Raw genomic sequence first — 14,255 nt, forward strand, 5'->3', positions numbered from 1 at the left:
CGGCGGCGGCACCTCCCCCGGCTCAGGGCGCCATGGCGGGCCCGGCCGCCCCGCAGCCGCTCCGCGGCAAGTCCTTCTACCTCGACCTGCCGAGCGGGCGGAGCGCGCGGGAGCTGGCGGAGGCCATAGAGCGCCTCGGCGGGGTGAGCACCCGGGGCCTCCTTTCGCCCCGGCTCCCTTCTCCCCCCCTTCGCCCCGGCTCCCTTCTCCCCCCCTTCGCCCCGGCTCCACTCTCCCCCCGCCTCGTCCCCGGCTGTCCTCTCCCCCCTCTTTCGCCCCCTCTTGCCCCGGCTCCCCTCTCCCCCCTCCACTCGGGCTCCCCTCTCCCCCGCTCCGGTGCCCGGTGACTGGAGGGCTGAGGCAGCCCCATCTCTCTTCTCACTCGCTTTCTCCTTCTGCTCTTGTTTTAATGGTTTCCGTATTGTCCCGGTTGCTCCAGGGGTTGATTTGGTGTCACAACGCATCCACTCAGCCCCCCCTGCCCGGGCTCCGGTGGGCCTCGCCTCACAGGCAGGGAGCCACTCGGGGAAGGAGGCCGCCCTCCATTGCCTGGCGCTTTCCTCCCCTTGCTGCTCCCCATCGCCTCGCTGCTGGCTCTTTCCAGACCCCTCATGGGGTGCTGGGCAGCGTGGGTCCAACCTGAGTCTGCCTGTGGCCAGCTGCTACAAAAACTGCTTGCTCCTGCCTTCTGGGTGGTGGCAACGGGTTGCCCAGTCCTGGCAGCATCTTCTGGATGGTGGCAATGGGTTGTCTGGCCATGGGGAGTGCCTTCTAGTCAGGGGTAACTGGTTGCTTGGTCCTGGGAGCCCCTTCCAGGAGATGGCAACTGGTTGCCTGGACATAGGAGCACCTTCTAGGTGGTGGCAACTAGTTGCCTGGCCATGGGGGCACCTCTCAGGCAGTGGTACCTGGTTGTATGGTGATAGGAGCGCCTTCCAGTAGGTGCTAAATGGTTACCTGGTGATGGGAATGTCTTCCAGTCAGTGGTAACTGATTGTCTGGTTGTGGCAGGGTCTTCTGGTCGGTGGTAACTGGTTGCCTGGTCATAGGGAGAGCCTTCTACGTGGTGGTAATTGGTTGCCTGGCCATGGCAGTGCCTTCCAAGTGGTGGTCACTAGTTGTCTGGTTCCCCCTCATCCCTCACAACAGCTTGTGGCAACTTAATTTTTTGGGGAAGTTGTGGGACTTCCAAATGTTTTCCTGGAATTCAATGTAGGGTAAAGTAGGGTAACACCAGCCAAGTCTCTTCTGTCATGTAGCTGTGTGCTTTTCTCATGGCTTTCCCAGAAAAGCCATCTGGACCCTTCCCCTGTGAAGCTGTTGTTTGGGTGGATTCATATGACATTCTTCATGGCCTCTCCAGATTCCCTTGGTGCTGATATTGCTCATCAATTCCTTGTATCCTCTGCCAAGACCCTTCAAAAAGTCACGTCACTTCAATCACCCGGGCTGGAACTGAGGACAGGGGTTGTCCCCAGCAGCTGGTCGTTCATCTGTTTCATCTTTCAGTTTCCTTATGACTCTTGGAGTACAGTTTAGTCCTGATAGTTGTTACTATTTGTTTTCAGACTGTTTCATCTCTCTGAGGCAGATCATCTCCTGTGCACCCCAAAACTGCTTTAAATCCTTCAGTGCTACACACAGGTGTAAAATCTTCATTTAGTTCTGGTTGCTGCTGTGTCTCTGCCACCAGGATCATCTGTTGGCTGTAAAGACATGGGGGGAAGCTGACTTGCACTTTTTTCCCTTTTTTTAATTGCATCTTCATGCTGAACTCGTGAATTTCTTTCTGTCCTCCCCTGGATGTGCCATCAGCTCTCAGGGATGCTCTCCTCGTAGCATCTCTTATTTAGCTGTACAACTTCAAGTCTGAGAACCGCTTGCTCCCAGAGGTCAGTTATTTCTCTACGTAGCTGCCACATTACTTGGAAATAATTTTAGCCTTTAGACTGTCCCTTTAGTTTATTATCAAACATCGTCTCAGGTCACTTCCACCTCTGAAATAAGATCCACCGGGAGTGGAGTTCTCATTCCTCTTTCCTGTGGAGATTCTGAATTCAACTCCACCATGGCCACCGTCTGTAAAACAGCTCTTCAATGGTAATAGCCAAACCCACGTCCTGTGTGTTGTTCAGGACCAAGTGAAGGACATCGTATGGCCTTGGACTTGCATGTGGTATCTTGAACTTAGCCTTGACGTAGGGGTGGTAACACCCTGGTGAATTATTTGGACGGGGAGGTTTTGATTTACTCCCTTCTGTGCTTGCAGCCCCCTTGATCTCCCGTAACACAAGCCAGCGGTGCAGTGTCGCTTGTGCTTCACCCAGGTGGGGCCGGGATCTCGATCCGCAGGGATTCTGTAACGCAGCAGAACTGGCTCGTTCAGCGGCCGCCGTTTCAGGCTGCTCAGATCTTTGTCTTCCTGTGGGCTTCGTACCTGTGCGTTAGTGCCCCGTGACTGTCTGCCTTCTGCTGAGTTTCTGATAAGCCTATTGTTAGTATCTCGAATTTTGGTTTTCCACCTCTTCCTCAGACTTCTAGCTTCTGTGCAAAGGTCTGTGTACGTGTTTCAGCTTTCTAGTTCCCCACTGCCCTGTTCTATGTGGAGCTGCTTGTCCCAGCTGTTCACTTTCTACTTTATTTTACTAAAATGTGCTCTGAGAACAGAGCTCCTCCACACTGATGCATGATGTCCAGGGCCTTTTTCTCAGCTGTTGCTTTTTGTCTGAAACCATTACTCGAGGAGCAAATAATGGTAGACAGCGTCATGGAAGTCCTAATCTGGAGGTTGTGGTGGTGATTTGCAGTGTATCTCTAGGGTGTGTGTGCCCTGTGCATTGTAGGATCTCCTCTCTCTCTGCAGTAAGGAATGGAAGAAGGAACTACTTGGAGATGAGTACTTTCAGCAGCCCCTTGACTGTGTGTGGGGTGAAGCTAAGGGCAGTAGTTGTTGTTTAGCAGGACTCTTTCTGCTCAGAGTTGGACAGTTTCAGAGCTGCTTTGTTCTGTCTCTTGCTGCAGGTGACCGAAAGCTTCCTAAGCAAAGAAGTCAGCTACGTGGTTTCCAGCAACAAAGAAGCTAAACGAGACAAAGCCAGGACTCGGACTGAGAAGCGGAACAACGTCACTTCAGAAGATGCAAAAGCCACGAGCCCGATGCCTTCTACCTCCAAAGGGAACCACGCCAGACCTCACCAGAAGCCACCAGACACGGTAAGAGCTATAAAGGTTTAGGCCACCTCAAAGTTTGGCCCAAGGGTTCTATAGAGTAGAACTTGAGACCAGTGTTGGAAGGTAAAGTTGTTCCTGCTCTGAGCAAACATTTTGTGTGGGTTTCTTTACCCCTGGTCTGGCTGTTCATATTTGTACCCATGTTCCTTGTATCTGTGCATTATTGTCCGCTCAAATGTGCGGGTCACAGCTTTGAGCTAGTAAACAAGGATCTCTACTCAAATGGCAGAGGAGATAGAGGGCTTGGCTGGCTTCCCACAGAATAGGCAATCGTCCTGATGCAGAGGTATGTCTAGAAAAGCCAGAGGAATGTAGACAAGATAAAAGCGTTGCAGGCTCTGGATACATGCTCACAGACACAGGCAGGGCAAGGCTGTTGTAACCTGGGAGGAGATCTACAGGGCAGCTTGTGAGAAGGGATTTCTCTAGGTCCTCTTCACCCTGCCAGGGCTGGGATTGCTGGTCAGTGGCGCTTGTGGCCAAAGCGTGGAATGCTGGTGTCTGCTGGAAGCTGTGGGGAGACCCCGCTACCCCAGTCTAGGGCACGGGCATCTCTGCCAGCTGGATCTGGCCTGCCTGCAGGTGGGAAGCCTGGCCTGATGGCAGGGGTTTCACTCACTCATGGTGTTTGTTCCCCTGCCCTTGCTCACATTGCTATCCTTTTGTCTTGCAAAGAGCTTAACCTATTTGGCTTGCAAATGAGCCTTGGTTCCCAAAGGGCTAGCAAGGATGTTCCCAACCCCTGCCAGCCTGCTGGGATGTGGCAGGCAGAGTTTTCTGAGCTAAGTTGCTGCTTCCTCTTGGCTCGCTCTGGAGCATTCAAAAAGCGTTCAATAAAAGCCAAGCCTTGGCTGAGCAGCTGCTTAGTGTAGACCTAATGGGTGCCTCTGAGGTTTGGGTTCCCTGGAAATGTTCTGTCCTGCTCTCTTTGAGATGAAGTCTTGGCCAAATTCCCCTCTCCAGCAGAGAGCGGGCATCACTAGAAATCATTCTTACTGGACAGCCGTGCTGTCCTCAGCTTGCTACTGCCTGGTAGCTCTTTGCTTTAACATAGTACTTGGCTTCTTTCTCTGCAGGCCCTGATCAGCAGAGGGAAGGAACTGCTGCAGAAGGCCATGAAGAATCAGGTGAGCAGCATGTGGATGGGCTTTTCTCTAGCTGGGAATGTTCAAAGGACTGCTGAGCAGTGCAGAACCAGTGCCAACCACTTCTCCAGAGCCCCTGCCTGCTGAAGGGAGCACATTCTGGGGCTGGTGAAGGTATGAAGCAGTTGCTTGTGGCTCTACAGAATATTCTGCAGTACTCCTGGGCACTGTTCTTCATGGAACCATGTCATCTCTCCATGTTAGTACTTCTAAGGCCTGCCCCAGTGATCTGGGTGCTCAATACAAGAGAATTATTAACACAAGACTCATTGTTCGATGAATTTTTAGCCTAGAAAGAACTAAAGCCACAGAGCTGGGGCAAAAGGCTCCCCTGGAGTCCTTTCACTGGTATCACAAGTGGCCAAAAGAATCTCAGTGCCCACTTAGAACCTCATGCTATAGCAGGGGTTAAAAACTTGACCTAGATGCTACTGTTAATTTGGGGTAGATAAAGCATGAGTTCGAACCTTTTCTGCTGTGCCCTGATTTTAATAACAGCCACTCAATGGTCTGTCAAGTGGGCAACAGGAAAATCTCTCCAAACTGGATTTAGAGCTGTGTGTGCTCACGCAGCCGTCTCTGCTTTGAGCTGTACCTTGCCAAACCTCTCTGTTTGTACAGGACACCTGCAGTGGCAGCAGTATCCTCGCCAACGCTCGCCTGTGGGGAGTCCAGATCTTGCATGTGGATGGTATCCTTCTCTGGAGGCTGAAATTTCGCTGTTGGTAATTAGGGATTTTTGAGACAGGTGGAGCAGAAGCGATGTAGTGAGTGTGGTACAGGAAAAAGAAGAAATTGCAAGTAATACCCAGTACTTGACTGACACCATCCTGGCCATGACTAGCTAGGTCTGCACTTCAAAAACCAGATTAACTTCTATGTATGGAACATGCTACTGTCACATTTACAATGGCAAACACTGAGTATGGTGTAATATACTGCAGGTGTAATATTAGAAAATGTTAATAGCTTGGTCAGTGCATTAATTTGTTCCAAAAAGACCATTGTTACTAATTGACCTGGAAGTACAGATGATGATAATGGCAGGATTTGGTCGTTTTTAATTAAGAAGTGCTGATGTTTGAGGACCTGTGCTGGAAGGTGCTTCCCGTCTCGGTGATGAATGGGGAGGGTGTGATGGGAAAGACAAATGGTGAAACTCTGATTCTAATAATAGGTCTGGAGTAAAAGGTTCCTGAGTGTCTAATGACAGTGACATACAGCCGTGGCTGAGCCTGTCTGGATGCATGATGGAGGCAGCCGCTGCTAGCACATGTTCCTGAGCAGCCAGCCCTGCTGAACCGCAGCGGTGCTGCAAACCTGTCAGGGCTTTCAAATGCCAGGGGCTGCAAAATTCCTGATTCTTGTTTCTGCAGAGACTTAAAGCATGCCAGCCTCCAGCTCTGCTAAAGAGCAAAGTGGGGTGCCGTCCCTCAAAGCACTCTTTCCTGGCTTCTTCTTGGGCAAATTAACTGTGTAGTGGTGATGCAGGTGACGACAGGCTCAAGCACTACGTGCTTTTCCCCAGTGCAGATGGGGAGTTACACTGGTGCTGCAGTCGGTGGAAGGGAACAGCTCACCTTCTCTTGTTGAGCTATGGCTCTTTGACATCCCACCTGCGCAGAAATGTTGTCGTACACTCAACAGCTGCTGCGTGCTGTCTCGGGAGCGAGGAAACAGTGCCAGAAGACAGAGGTAACTGGCTTAACTGCAGCCAATTTGAGGTGCTCTAGATCCCCTGGTAGCTCTGAGCAATCCTTCTAGCTTCTCTAGTGCTACTGGGCTAGTGAGCAGGGTGATCTCTGAGGTTTTCATCCAACACTGGGCAAGCTGCTGCTTCTGTTTATTGATGGAGATGTCAAAATTCAAAGAGTTTTTCCTTTTAGGAAGTGGGGGTAAAACCAGGTGAGAATGAGGCAGCTGTTAGTTATCAACCTCATCCACAGCACAGCTAATACTGATTTTGGCTTGTAAGGGACTAAGGGCAAAACAAATATCACGTGTGGCTAGTACGCTGGCTCTCTGAAGTATTTTTTAATGCATTGGAGAGGTCAGTGAGAAGGTAGGGCATAAGATCAGAGAGTGGCAGCCTGTGTATCGTATTTAAACTAACTCTAGGTAACTTGGGAGACAAAATATCCGGGGGAGGTGATATAGTCTGTGATGCAGGAGCTCAGAAGTGATGGGTGAGACTGCTGTAATCTCACTTTGCTGCTCTGGGATCAGTAATTACAGTTCTGCCTGGGCTGGCTCCCGTGCTAAATATGTCACTTTTTCCTTTAGGCAAAATGCCCAGCATCCGGATCAAAACTTCACAAAGGTAGGCCTGGAAGTTGTGCTCCTGTTTACACTCAGATGCAGCGCTGCTGGAAGAAGCCTCATTTAGAATCTGAAAATCCATCTGAAACCTCTGCAGTCTAAAATATGCCAACTGTTAAGGCAGTTTCTCTCAAATGGGTTTTGTTACTCCTTGTCTGAGTCTAGCTGCAGCCTCCTAATAGAGCAGAGATCGTTATGCCTTTGATTTCAGGTGATGGCTTTTAAAATGCCATAAACCATTTGCAGCGCAGCTCGTAGAACGGTTTGGGTTGGAAGGGACCTTAAAGACCATCTAGTTCCAACCCCCCTGCCACAGGCAGGGACACCTTCCACCAGCCCAGGTTGCTCCAAGCCCCATCCAACCTGGCCTTGAACACTGCCAGGGAGGGGGCAGCCACAGCTTCTCTGGGCAACCTGGGCCAGGCTTTCACCACCCTCACAGCAAAGAATTTCTTCCCAATATTTCATCTCAATCTCCCCTCTTTCAGTTTAAAACCGTTCACCCTCGTCCTGTCACCCCATGCACTTGTCAAAAGCCCCTCTCCAGCTTTCCTGTAGCCCCTTCAGGTACTGGAAGGTGCTAGAAGGTCTCCCCGGAGCCTTCTCTTCTCCAGGCTGAACAGCCCCAGCTCTCTCAGCCTGTCTCCATAGCAGAGGTGCTCCAGCCCCCTGAGCATCTTTGTGGCCTCCTCTGGACTCGCTCCAACAGGTCATAGAAGGTCTGGAGGCACCCAAGAACTGCACTGCTGGCGCTGCACGTTGAATCCGCTGGCTCAAACAAAGTTTCAAAGAATAATGCATCCTACAGAGGAGAGCGTGTTCCTTGCAACCCACTCACTTCTGTTAGGCTGAAATGTACTGCTGAGGCACCAATCTAGGGATAACATTTCCAAAGGAGGAGGGAGGGGGGGAAAAAAACAGGTTCTCATCTGCAATTAGACAAGAGCCAATTGTGGTGCTGAGATTGGCACCAGTGACGTAAGTTAATTTGTGACTTGTTTGACTTTGCTCGTCAGAGAGTGAACGCTCGGTAATAGAGCAGACTCCAACCTGGATTCTGTGTGTGTCACTTGGAAGATTATTTTCCAGTTTGAGGGGGGGAAGGCGATGAAAAAAGGCTCGAAAAGCTGTCAGATAAGGCAGATCGTCTGCTGCAAGCTCAGAGCTCTTTCTGTGACACACTCTGAACCCTGCCTGGGGACTTGTGGTGACAGCTGAACCGTTTGTCACTGTTCAGCGACTGCCACGAGAGCTCGGGACCTGTGCACCAGTCTGAGTTTTATCTAGGGCCCTAAACACGGCCTTGCTTTTGGAAGTGCTAAGCATTTGGCAGCATTTACGTGGAAAAATTGATCCTGTACTTAAATAGCTGCTTTAGTGGCGTAACAGCACGTTTGATGCAAGCTCAGGATGAGGCTGGAGGTACTAACTGGGGAGGACGGGTGAACTCAGCCTTGCTGGAGGATGAGGTTAAAATTCCTTTGGAGAAAACAGCATGGAGTGCCAGGATCACAAGCAAACAAACCACCTCGCCCTTCAGAGGCGATAAGGCAGGCACGAGAGGGTTTCGGGGTCAGGCAGGCGCCCTGTGGGAATACCTCGGTGTTCATTTGTTTCTTACCCGGATCTGTGCTCAGATTTCCAGGCTGAGCCTAACGGTATCACTTGTGAGTTGAACGTACCTGTGAGACAGGAGGGACCTGGTAGCCTCTTCTCCCAGCCTGGCTCTGAAACCCTTTTCCCTGAGTGCACTGCTGAGGCTTTCTTCTGCTCCCTTGATATACGTTATGTCTCTGAAGGAAGCATAGCTGCTCTTTGCCCTCAGGGACCAAGCAAAGGCCAGATATTGCTCTTCAGCAGTGTTCTTGTGCCAGGCTTGGCTGTGCACCGTGGTGGTTTGTCTCCAGCAGCTCTTACTGCTTGGACTTAACCGTCTTGGCCTGAGCCTTTCTGAACTCTGGGCTGTTGTGTAAAGGGCTAAAAAGGTGCTGGAAGGGTTGATGCAGAGCTTTGTGCTTGTGCAACTGCTGCAGGAGTTTCTTATAAACTCGTCTCTCGTGCTTAGTGGCATGTTACGTTGAGGATGCCTGACAGTTTGTAGGATTCAAGTCCGAGTAGGAGGCTTGGGGTGAGGCCACTGGCTGGTCAGACTGAGTAGATGTTAAAGATGCAAGGGGCTTAGCTGGACGGTCTTTCAAGGGTGGAAACGGCCCACGGCTGGGCTGCCTCTGGAGTTTGTTCACCCTACTGAATATTCTGGAGGCACGAGGGCTGTTGTAGATTACCCACAGAGCTGTTTTGGCTGTGCTTGGCCATCCCTTGGCATTCACAGGTGATGGAAGTACTGGTGAGCTTGGCTCTGCAACCCAGTTCTGTTGGGGAATGAATTAGCAAGTAGGGAATTTGGTCAGGGCAACATCTAACGAGCTTTCTTTCTAGCAGGGAGATTGAAGCCCCCTTTTCTGAAGGTTGAAGACCAGAGCAGGTAAATGAGGTTTTTTCTAAGCATCACAGCCGAACTACATTAAAACCTCGTAGGCTTTCAGGGAGGGAATCCTTTACCTGTTTTATTTGCATGTGGGGCAGCAAATACGCTGTCCCCAAGGCAGAGTGTGGCTTCTGTGAAGACCCTGTTACACACTGGGAAGTTGACACTCTCCTAGAGGGAGGCAAATGGAGTTTAGAGAAACAATCTAGGTGGCTCGTGTGTCAATGGGGGGAAAAAGGTGTTAAACGAGACTTAACAACAGAGTTTATTTCCTTGCTCGGATTCCGTTTGTGATCCTCGGCGGGTCACTTAATCTGCTTGAGCCCTCTGAAACGAGGGAAGAGATTGAAGCGCGTGAGGTCAGTGTGTAACTTGATTACAGCATCCAGCACAAAGGGGATATGATCTCTGCGGTGTTTCTACCAACTCTGTAACTCTAACAGTATCCAGAGCACTAATTAATTGTTCTGAAGACAACATTTAGGGCAGCTGCAGAGTCAAATATTAGGTTTTACATGCTGCATGTAATAAAGTGTGGAGAGAGAAATGTGGTCTGGGAACCAAAACCTTCCCATGCTGCTGGGTAGCTGAAAATGCTGCACTGGCTGTTGCTGATGTACCTTGGGGGCAAAAGGTGGGTTTGTAGCTGGGCAGACAAGCTTGCCTTCTGTCCGAAACATCCCCCCATCAATGGTGTTACTGCGAATCAGGTTTGGTACTTCCAGTGAGAAATGGGAAATCTCTGGAACAGCCAAATGGAAGGACACCGATGGCCAATATCCCGTCATAAATGAGGCAGCACCTTGAGCCCCTCCGAGGGAGGGACAGCTCTAACCATGCTATCACTGCCACAGGTCTGATGTCCTCATCTGCTTCTTTTCAGGCAATTCCGACCCTTCCATCACCAGTTCAAAAGCTTTCCCGACCTGAACTTCCTGGCACCCAAAAGCTCCAGCCCATTCGAGCCTCTGAAAAGCCTCTCGAATTCTTGCAGAGCCAGGTAGGTTGTAGCTCCTTCTGTGCAAGTTTTTAACCCAACTCCTCCGCTAACTGCTGCCCTCCTGGTTCCTGGGATTTAGAGAATCACTTGTCTTCTGGCTGCGGGTGAAAGGAGCCCTGCTCTGTGTTAAATAGCTGTAGTTATAAAAGGCAGCACTCCCTCCCTGGCCCTTACAGAGGCAGCTGGGTACCTGGGGATGCTGTCAAGCGAGGGCAGGGAAGATCTTTGCTGTTACCTTGCAGGGGTGCAGAGGGCTGTCCGATGCGTAGTCCCCGTTCCACACCGGTCACTGTGCCGAAGAAAAAGAGGGGATTTTGTGAGTGCTGCCAAGAGACCTTTGAAGAGCTGCAGAAGGTAAAGGCTCCCCTGGGATCTGATTCCTTGCAAAAGTTATGAGGGCCTCTCGGGCCTCGTTAATCATGGTGTGCCTGTTACCAGTACGAACCCAGTTTGAAGGAAGGCAGATTGTACCTGCAGCCTTCGTGGTATCTCGGAGGATCAGCAACCATAGTATAGCTGTGCTCTGACCTGCTCTGGGCACACAATGGTTTTGAAGGTTGGAGCATGACATGCTCATCTCTGGGGCTAGGAGAGCCTCAAGGATCCTCCTGTTACCTGATCTGTGAGGTGGGAAACATATTCCAGAGCAGCTGGGAGGCACAGGCTGATTAAAAAGGTGGGAAAAGGTTTTTTTCATCTCCTGGAAGATGCTGAACAATGTGGCTTTCAGAGCCCAGCCTTTAGTGATAGACAGTAGGTATTTGGAGGCTGCATTTTCACTAGCTGCTGGAGGCTGCTGTTAGATATAGACACAACCTCCTCACTGGCAGGTGTCTATGGGAACAGAACACTCCTGTAAGCAGCCGGGGGTGACGGCGTTGCCTACGCTTCCCAAACCTGCTTCCAAACAACAGCTCTATCTGGTGAAAAGGCTCTTTGCCCTCTAGTCTGGTGGGCTGTGGGAACAGGTTGTTACTGCAAATCTCCCTCCTCTGAAAGGATTAAGTGTTGCTAAAAGGGCTTCTGCCACCTTCCAGCATCTCCGGAGCCCCCAGCACAAGCAGTTTGCGCTGGATGACTCGCAGTACGCCCCTGTGGACTGTGTCATCTCGCAGCTCACCAACAGCTTTGTGGAGCAGTCAGCCAAGTAAGTCTTTGCGAATCTGGTAACTCCTGGAGCTAAAAAGCATGGTGCCACATGTCACGCTCACGGGAACAGGGCCTGAGCCTCCGTGCTGCTGTGGTACTGGTCCCTAGCTCATGCCCTGTGCCAGGGAATCAGCCAGCAGGGAGCAGAGGGCTGTGGCTGACTGCAGGACCAACCTGCCAGGCAAGGTTTAGACGAGCTGTGGGAGATGTTCTTGCGTTTCTGTGGCTTCTCTGCTTCAGGGAACTCCCCGTGGACTTCTAGTGCCTCTTAAACTAGAAGGGACAGCTGGGCCCATCTCTTCCATCCCCGTTTCTGACGCAAACCCCGCTGCTCTGTAGCACTCCTGTGCCCTGGGCTGTTGAGAAGGCTGAGAGATCCCTCGTGCTGCCCGTCTCCTCTGCCAGCAGCAGTATCCCTGCTGAGCCTCACCGGTCTAAAATTTCTTACCGCCTCCTGAGCAAGGGCTTCAAACATCCTGTGCTGCAGAGAACGCTTCATCTCGCTGCGGGGAGGGTGTTGCTAGGCCTAGAGAGAGCGAGCGTTAACTGATGGTTCTTCTCAGGGTGCCGTGGTCCTGCCTGACAGAGGAACACTTAGTGCCTCAAGCACAAGTTGCTGGAGGGATTGAGATGCTGACAGCAGAGCTGGGAAAGGACAGGCAGCAGCCTGAGCAGGGTGCTGGGGAACTGTTAATTGGTGTGGAGAGTGATCATGGCCTGAAGACCAAGGGATGCTCCGCTTGCCTGCCCAGGGACAGGGTCAGTGATCCCAGAGGAGGAGGGGGATTGTCGAAGAACTGCTCTTTGGGGCTGCCTGTTGGAGCAGGACTCACCAGAGGGGTCTGCGCTGCACGTGGCACCACGGAGGAGTCTGCGGTGGGGGATACACATTTGGACTTGGCTCCTGACCTGGGCTGGGGGACTCACATAGTGGCCGCTCGTGTTGAAGAGGCTTCTTCATCTGAACCTCATAAACAGCAAGTGCTTGGGTCTATCGGCCATCTTCCACGAGCACTGCCTGCCTCTGGGAAACGCCAGCTCTCCTCCAGACAGAGCACCCAGGTGGGAAAGAAGCCCAGGCTGGAGCTGGGTGATGGCCTCTCTCCATATAAGCAGAGGAACCCAGTGGATGGTGGGATGGGTGCACAGGGTGCAGGACAGACCTCCGAGCCAGGCTCGCCCGGTGTGGTGGAAGCTGGCGGCTTGCCCCCAAGCACAAAGCTCTCCAACAGACCTTGTAGCTCCCTTGGTTTGGACCTGTGCCCATGTCCTCCTGGGGACCCTGCATCACGGCCAGGTTCCCTTGAAGCCGTGTCGGTGGGTTTTGATCCCACAGAGGCTGCTGCGGCGAGAACTGCCCGCGAGCGTGGCTGGAGCAGAGCGGACGTGAGTTCCCCAGGGAAGCAGCTCCGAGGGGAGAATGAAAACACCCCCAGAAACACGCAGGCTCCTGATGTGGAGAGCACAATGAGCAGGACCAGCTGTCCTACTGGCCGGTTGCCCTCTCCAAAACTGCCTGTGGCTGAAGCCAGATGTTCCTGCTCGCTCTGTGTCAGAGCAGCAGAAAAAATAGCACCGGAACTACCTGACCTCCCAGGCCAGAGCGAAGAGCGGGCTCCGTGCCCTGGGCTCCTGCAGCCTCCTCCACGTGACGCGCAGGCTGAGCACGACTTCAGCAAAAGTTCTTCTGAGTCAGACTGGGATGTCCAGGTGTTTTCCACACTAACGGGTGTCCAGGACAGCAGGATTCAGTCTATGGACAGGGACTTGCTCCAAAGGACACATGTCAATGTGAGGGACAGTGGGTATGAGTCTCAGCTCTGCTTGGTCCTGAAGCAGAAATCAGAGCTTGCCTGGGCAGACAAAGAGGACAAGAACTGCCGGAACTGCTGCACAGAGACCAAAGGAGCCTCTTTCCCCATACTTGAGACCTTTTTTGGCAGCTGGACTAGTTAAAACCACCTCCTGGGTGTTCTCTGCGCCCTTAGTGGGAGCTGTGAAGTGGCTGGAAAGCCAAGAGCTGGAGCGAGGACCATCAGCTGCGCGGTGGTCTCCAGACACCGCAGACAACCCGGGCAGTTCTCCTGTTGGGAACTGGTGGGTTATGGTGGTGGTTTCACTGTCCTCAGCTCTGATAGGGGCTGGGATCTTCCCTCCTCTCTGCTGTTAACATTTACAGCCGGTAGCTTCCTCCTTTAACTCCTCCATGGGCTGCTGACATGATGGTCTTTCTTTGAAGGTCTCTCCAGCAAGAACATGCTCTTTGTCCTTCCAGATTGAGAGCATGGCCTGTTCCTCCTCTCACCCAGTCCTTGGAGGTGCAGAGAGGGTGGAGAGGAGGGCCCTGGGGGTTGGATCTGTGTTCTTCCCGTGATTTGGGGTTTTGTTGGATGTCTTTGAGTATTTACAGATGTTTGTAACTGGTACCAAGTTGTTGGGTTGGTGTTTTTTTTAGCAAACTTTTAAACTTTGAAATAAAATGGAAGGTGAGATCCTGCTCTGCTGTACGTTGGGTAAAACTTGTCTGGTGGCCTTAAGCGCAGTAACTCGAAATAGTGTGAAACGTCCATCAGTAGAGGCTGGGTGGTGATGGGACAGAAGCCATGCTGGAAAGGATCTGGGGATGATGGTGGGCACCAGGCTGAATACAGGGCGGTGGTGGCTCTGGTCACATAATATCACCCCGTAGATGGTTTGCCCTAGGAATGTGGCAGCAGGCTCCGGGAAGCTGTTGTACCCAGCGCAGGGGTGGCCGTATAGAGTCATACCATCATAGAGTCATTTTGGTTGGAAAGGACCTTTAAGAGCATCAAGTCCAACCATTAACCCAGCACTGCCAAGCCCACCACTAACCCATGGCCCTCAGCACCACATCTCCACAGCTTTTAAATCCCCCCAGGGATGGGGACTCCACCACTGCCCT

The 14,255-nt window shown here is 52.0% G+C and overlaps 1 protein-coding gene across 1 annotated transcript; it reads left to right on the forward strand.

The window, feature by feature from the left end:
- Window positions 1–32: 32 nt before the first annotated feature.
- On the forward strand, window positions 33–13,354 carry DBF4B (DBF4B-CDC7 kinase regulatory subunit). The gene is made up of 11 exons (XM_068418880.1): window positions 33–143; window positions 3,022–3,213; window positions 4,308–4,358; window positions 4,998–5,067; window positions 6,001–6,071; window positions 6,660–6,696; window positions 9,138–9,180; window positions 10,067–10,183; window positions 10,426–10,537; window positions 11,221–11,330; window positions 11,896–13,354. Exons 1-11 carry the CDS (start codon window positions 33–35, stop codon window positions 13,286–13,288), a joined length of 2,307 nt encoding a protein of 768 aa, XP_068274981.1. The 3' UTR covers window positions 13,289–13,354.
- The last annotated feature ends 901 nt before the right edge of the window (window positions 13,355–14,255 follow it).

The sequence above is a fragment of the Nyctibius grandis genome, chromosome 26 (assembly GCF_013368605.1).
Source record: "Nyctibius grandis isolate bNycGra1 chromosome 26, bNycGra1.pri, whole genome shotgun sequence".
NCBI lineage: Eukaryota > Metazoa > Chordata > Aves > Nyctibiiformes > Nyctibiidae > Nyctibius > Nyctibius grandis.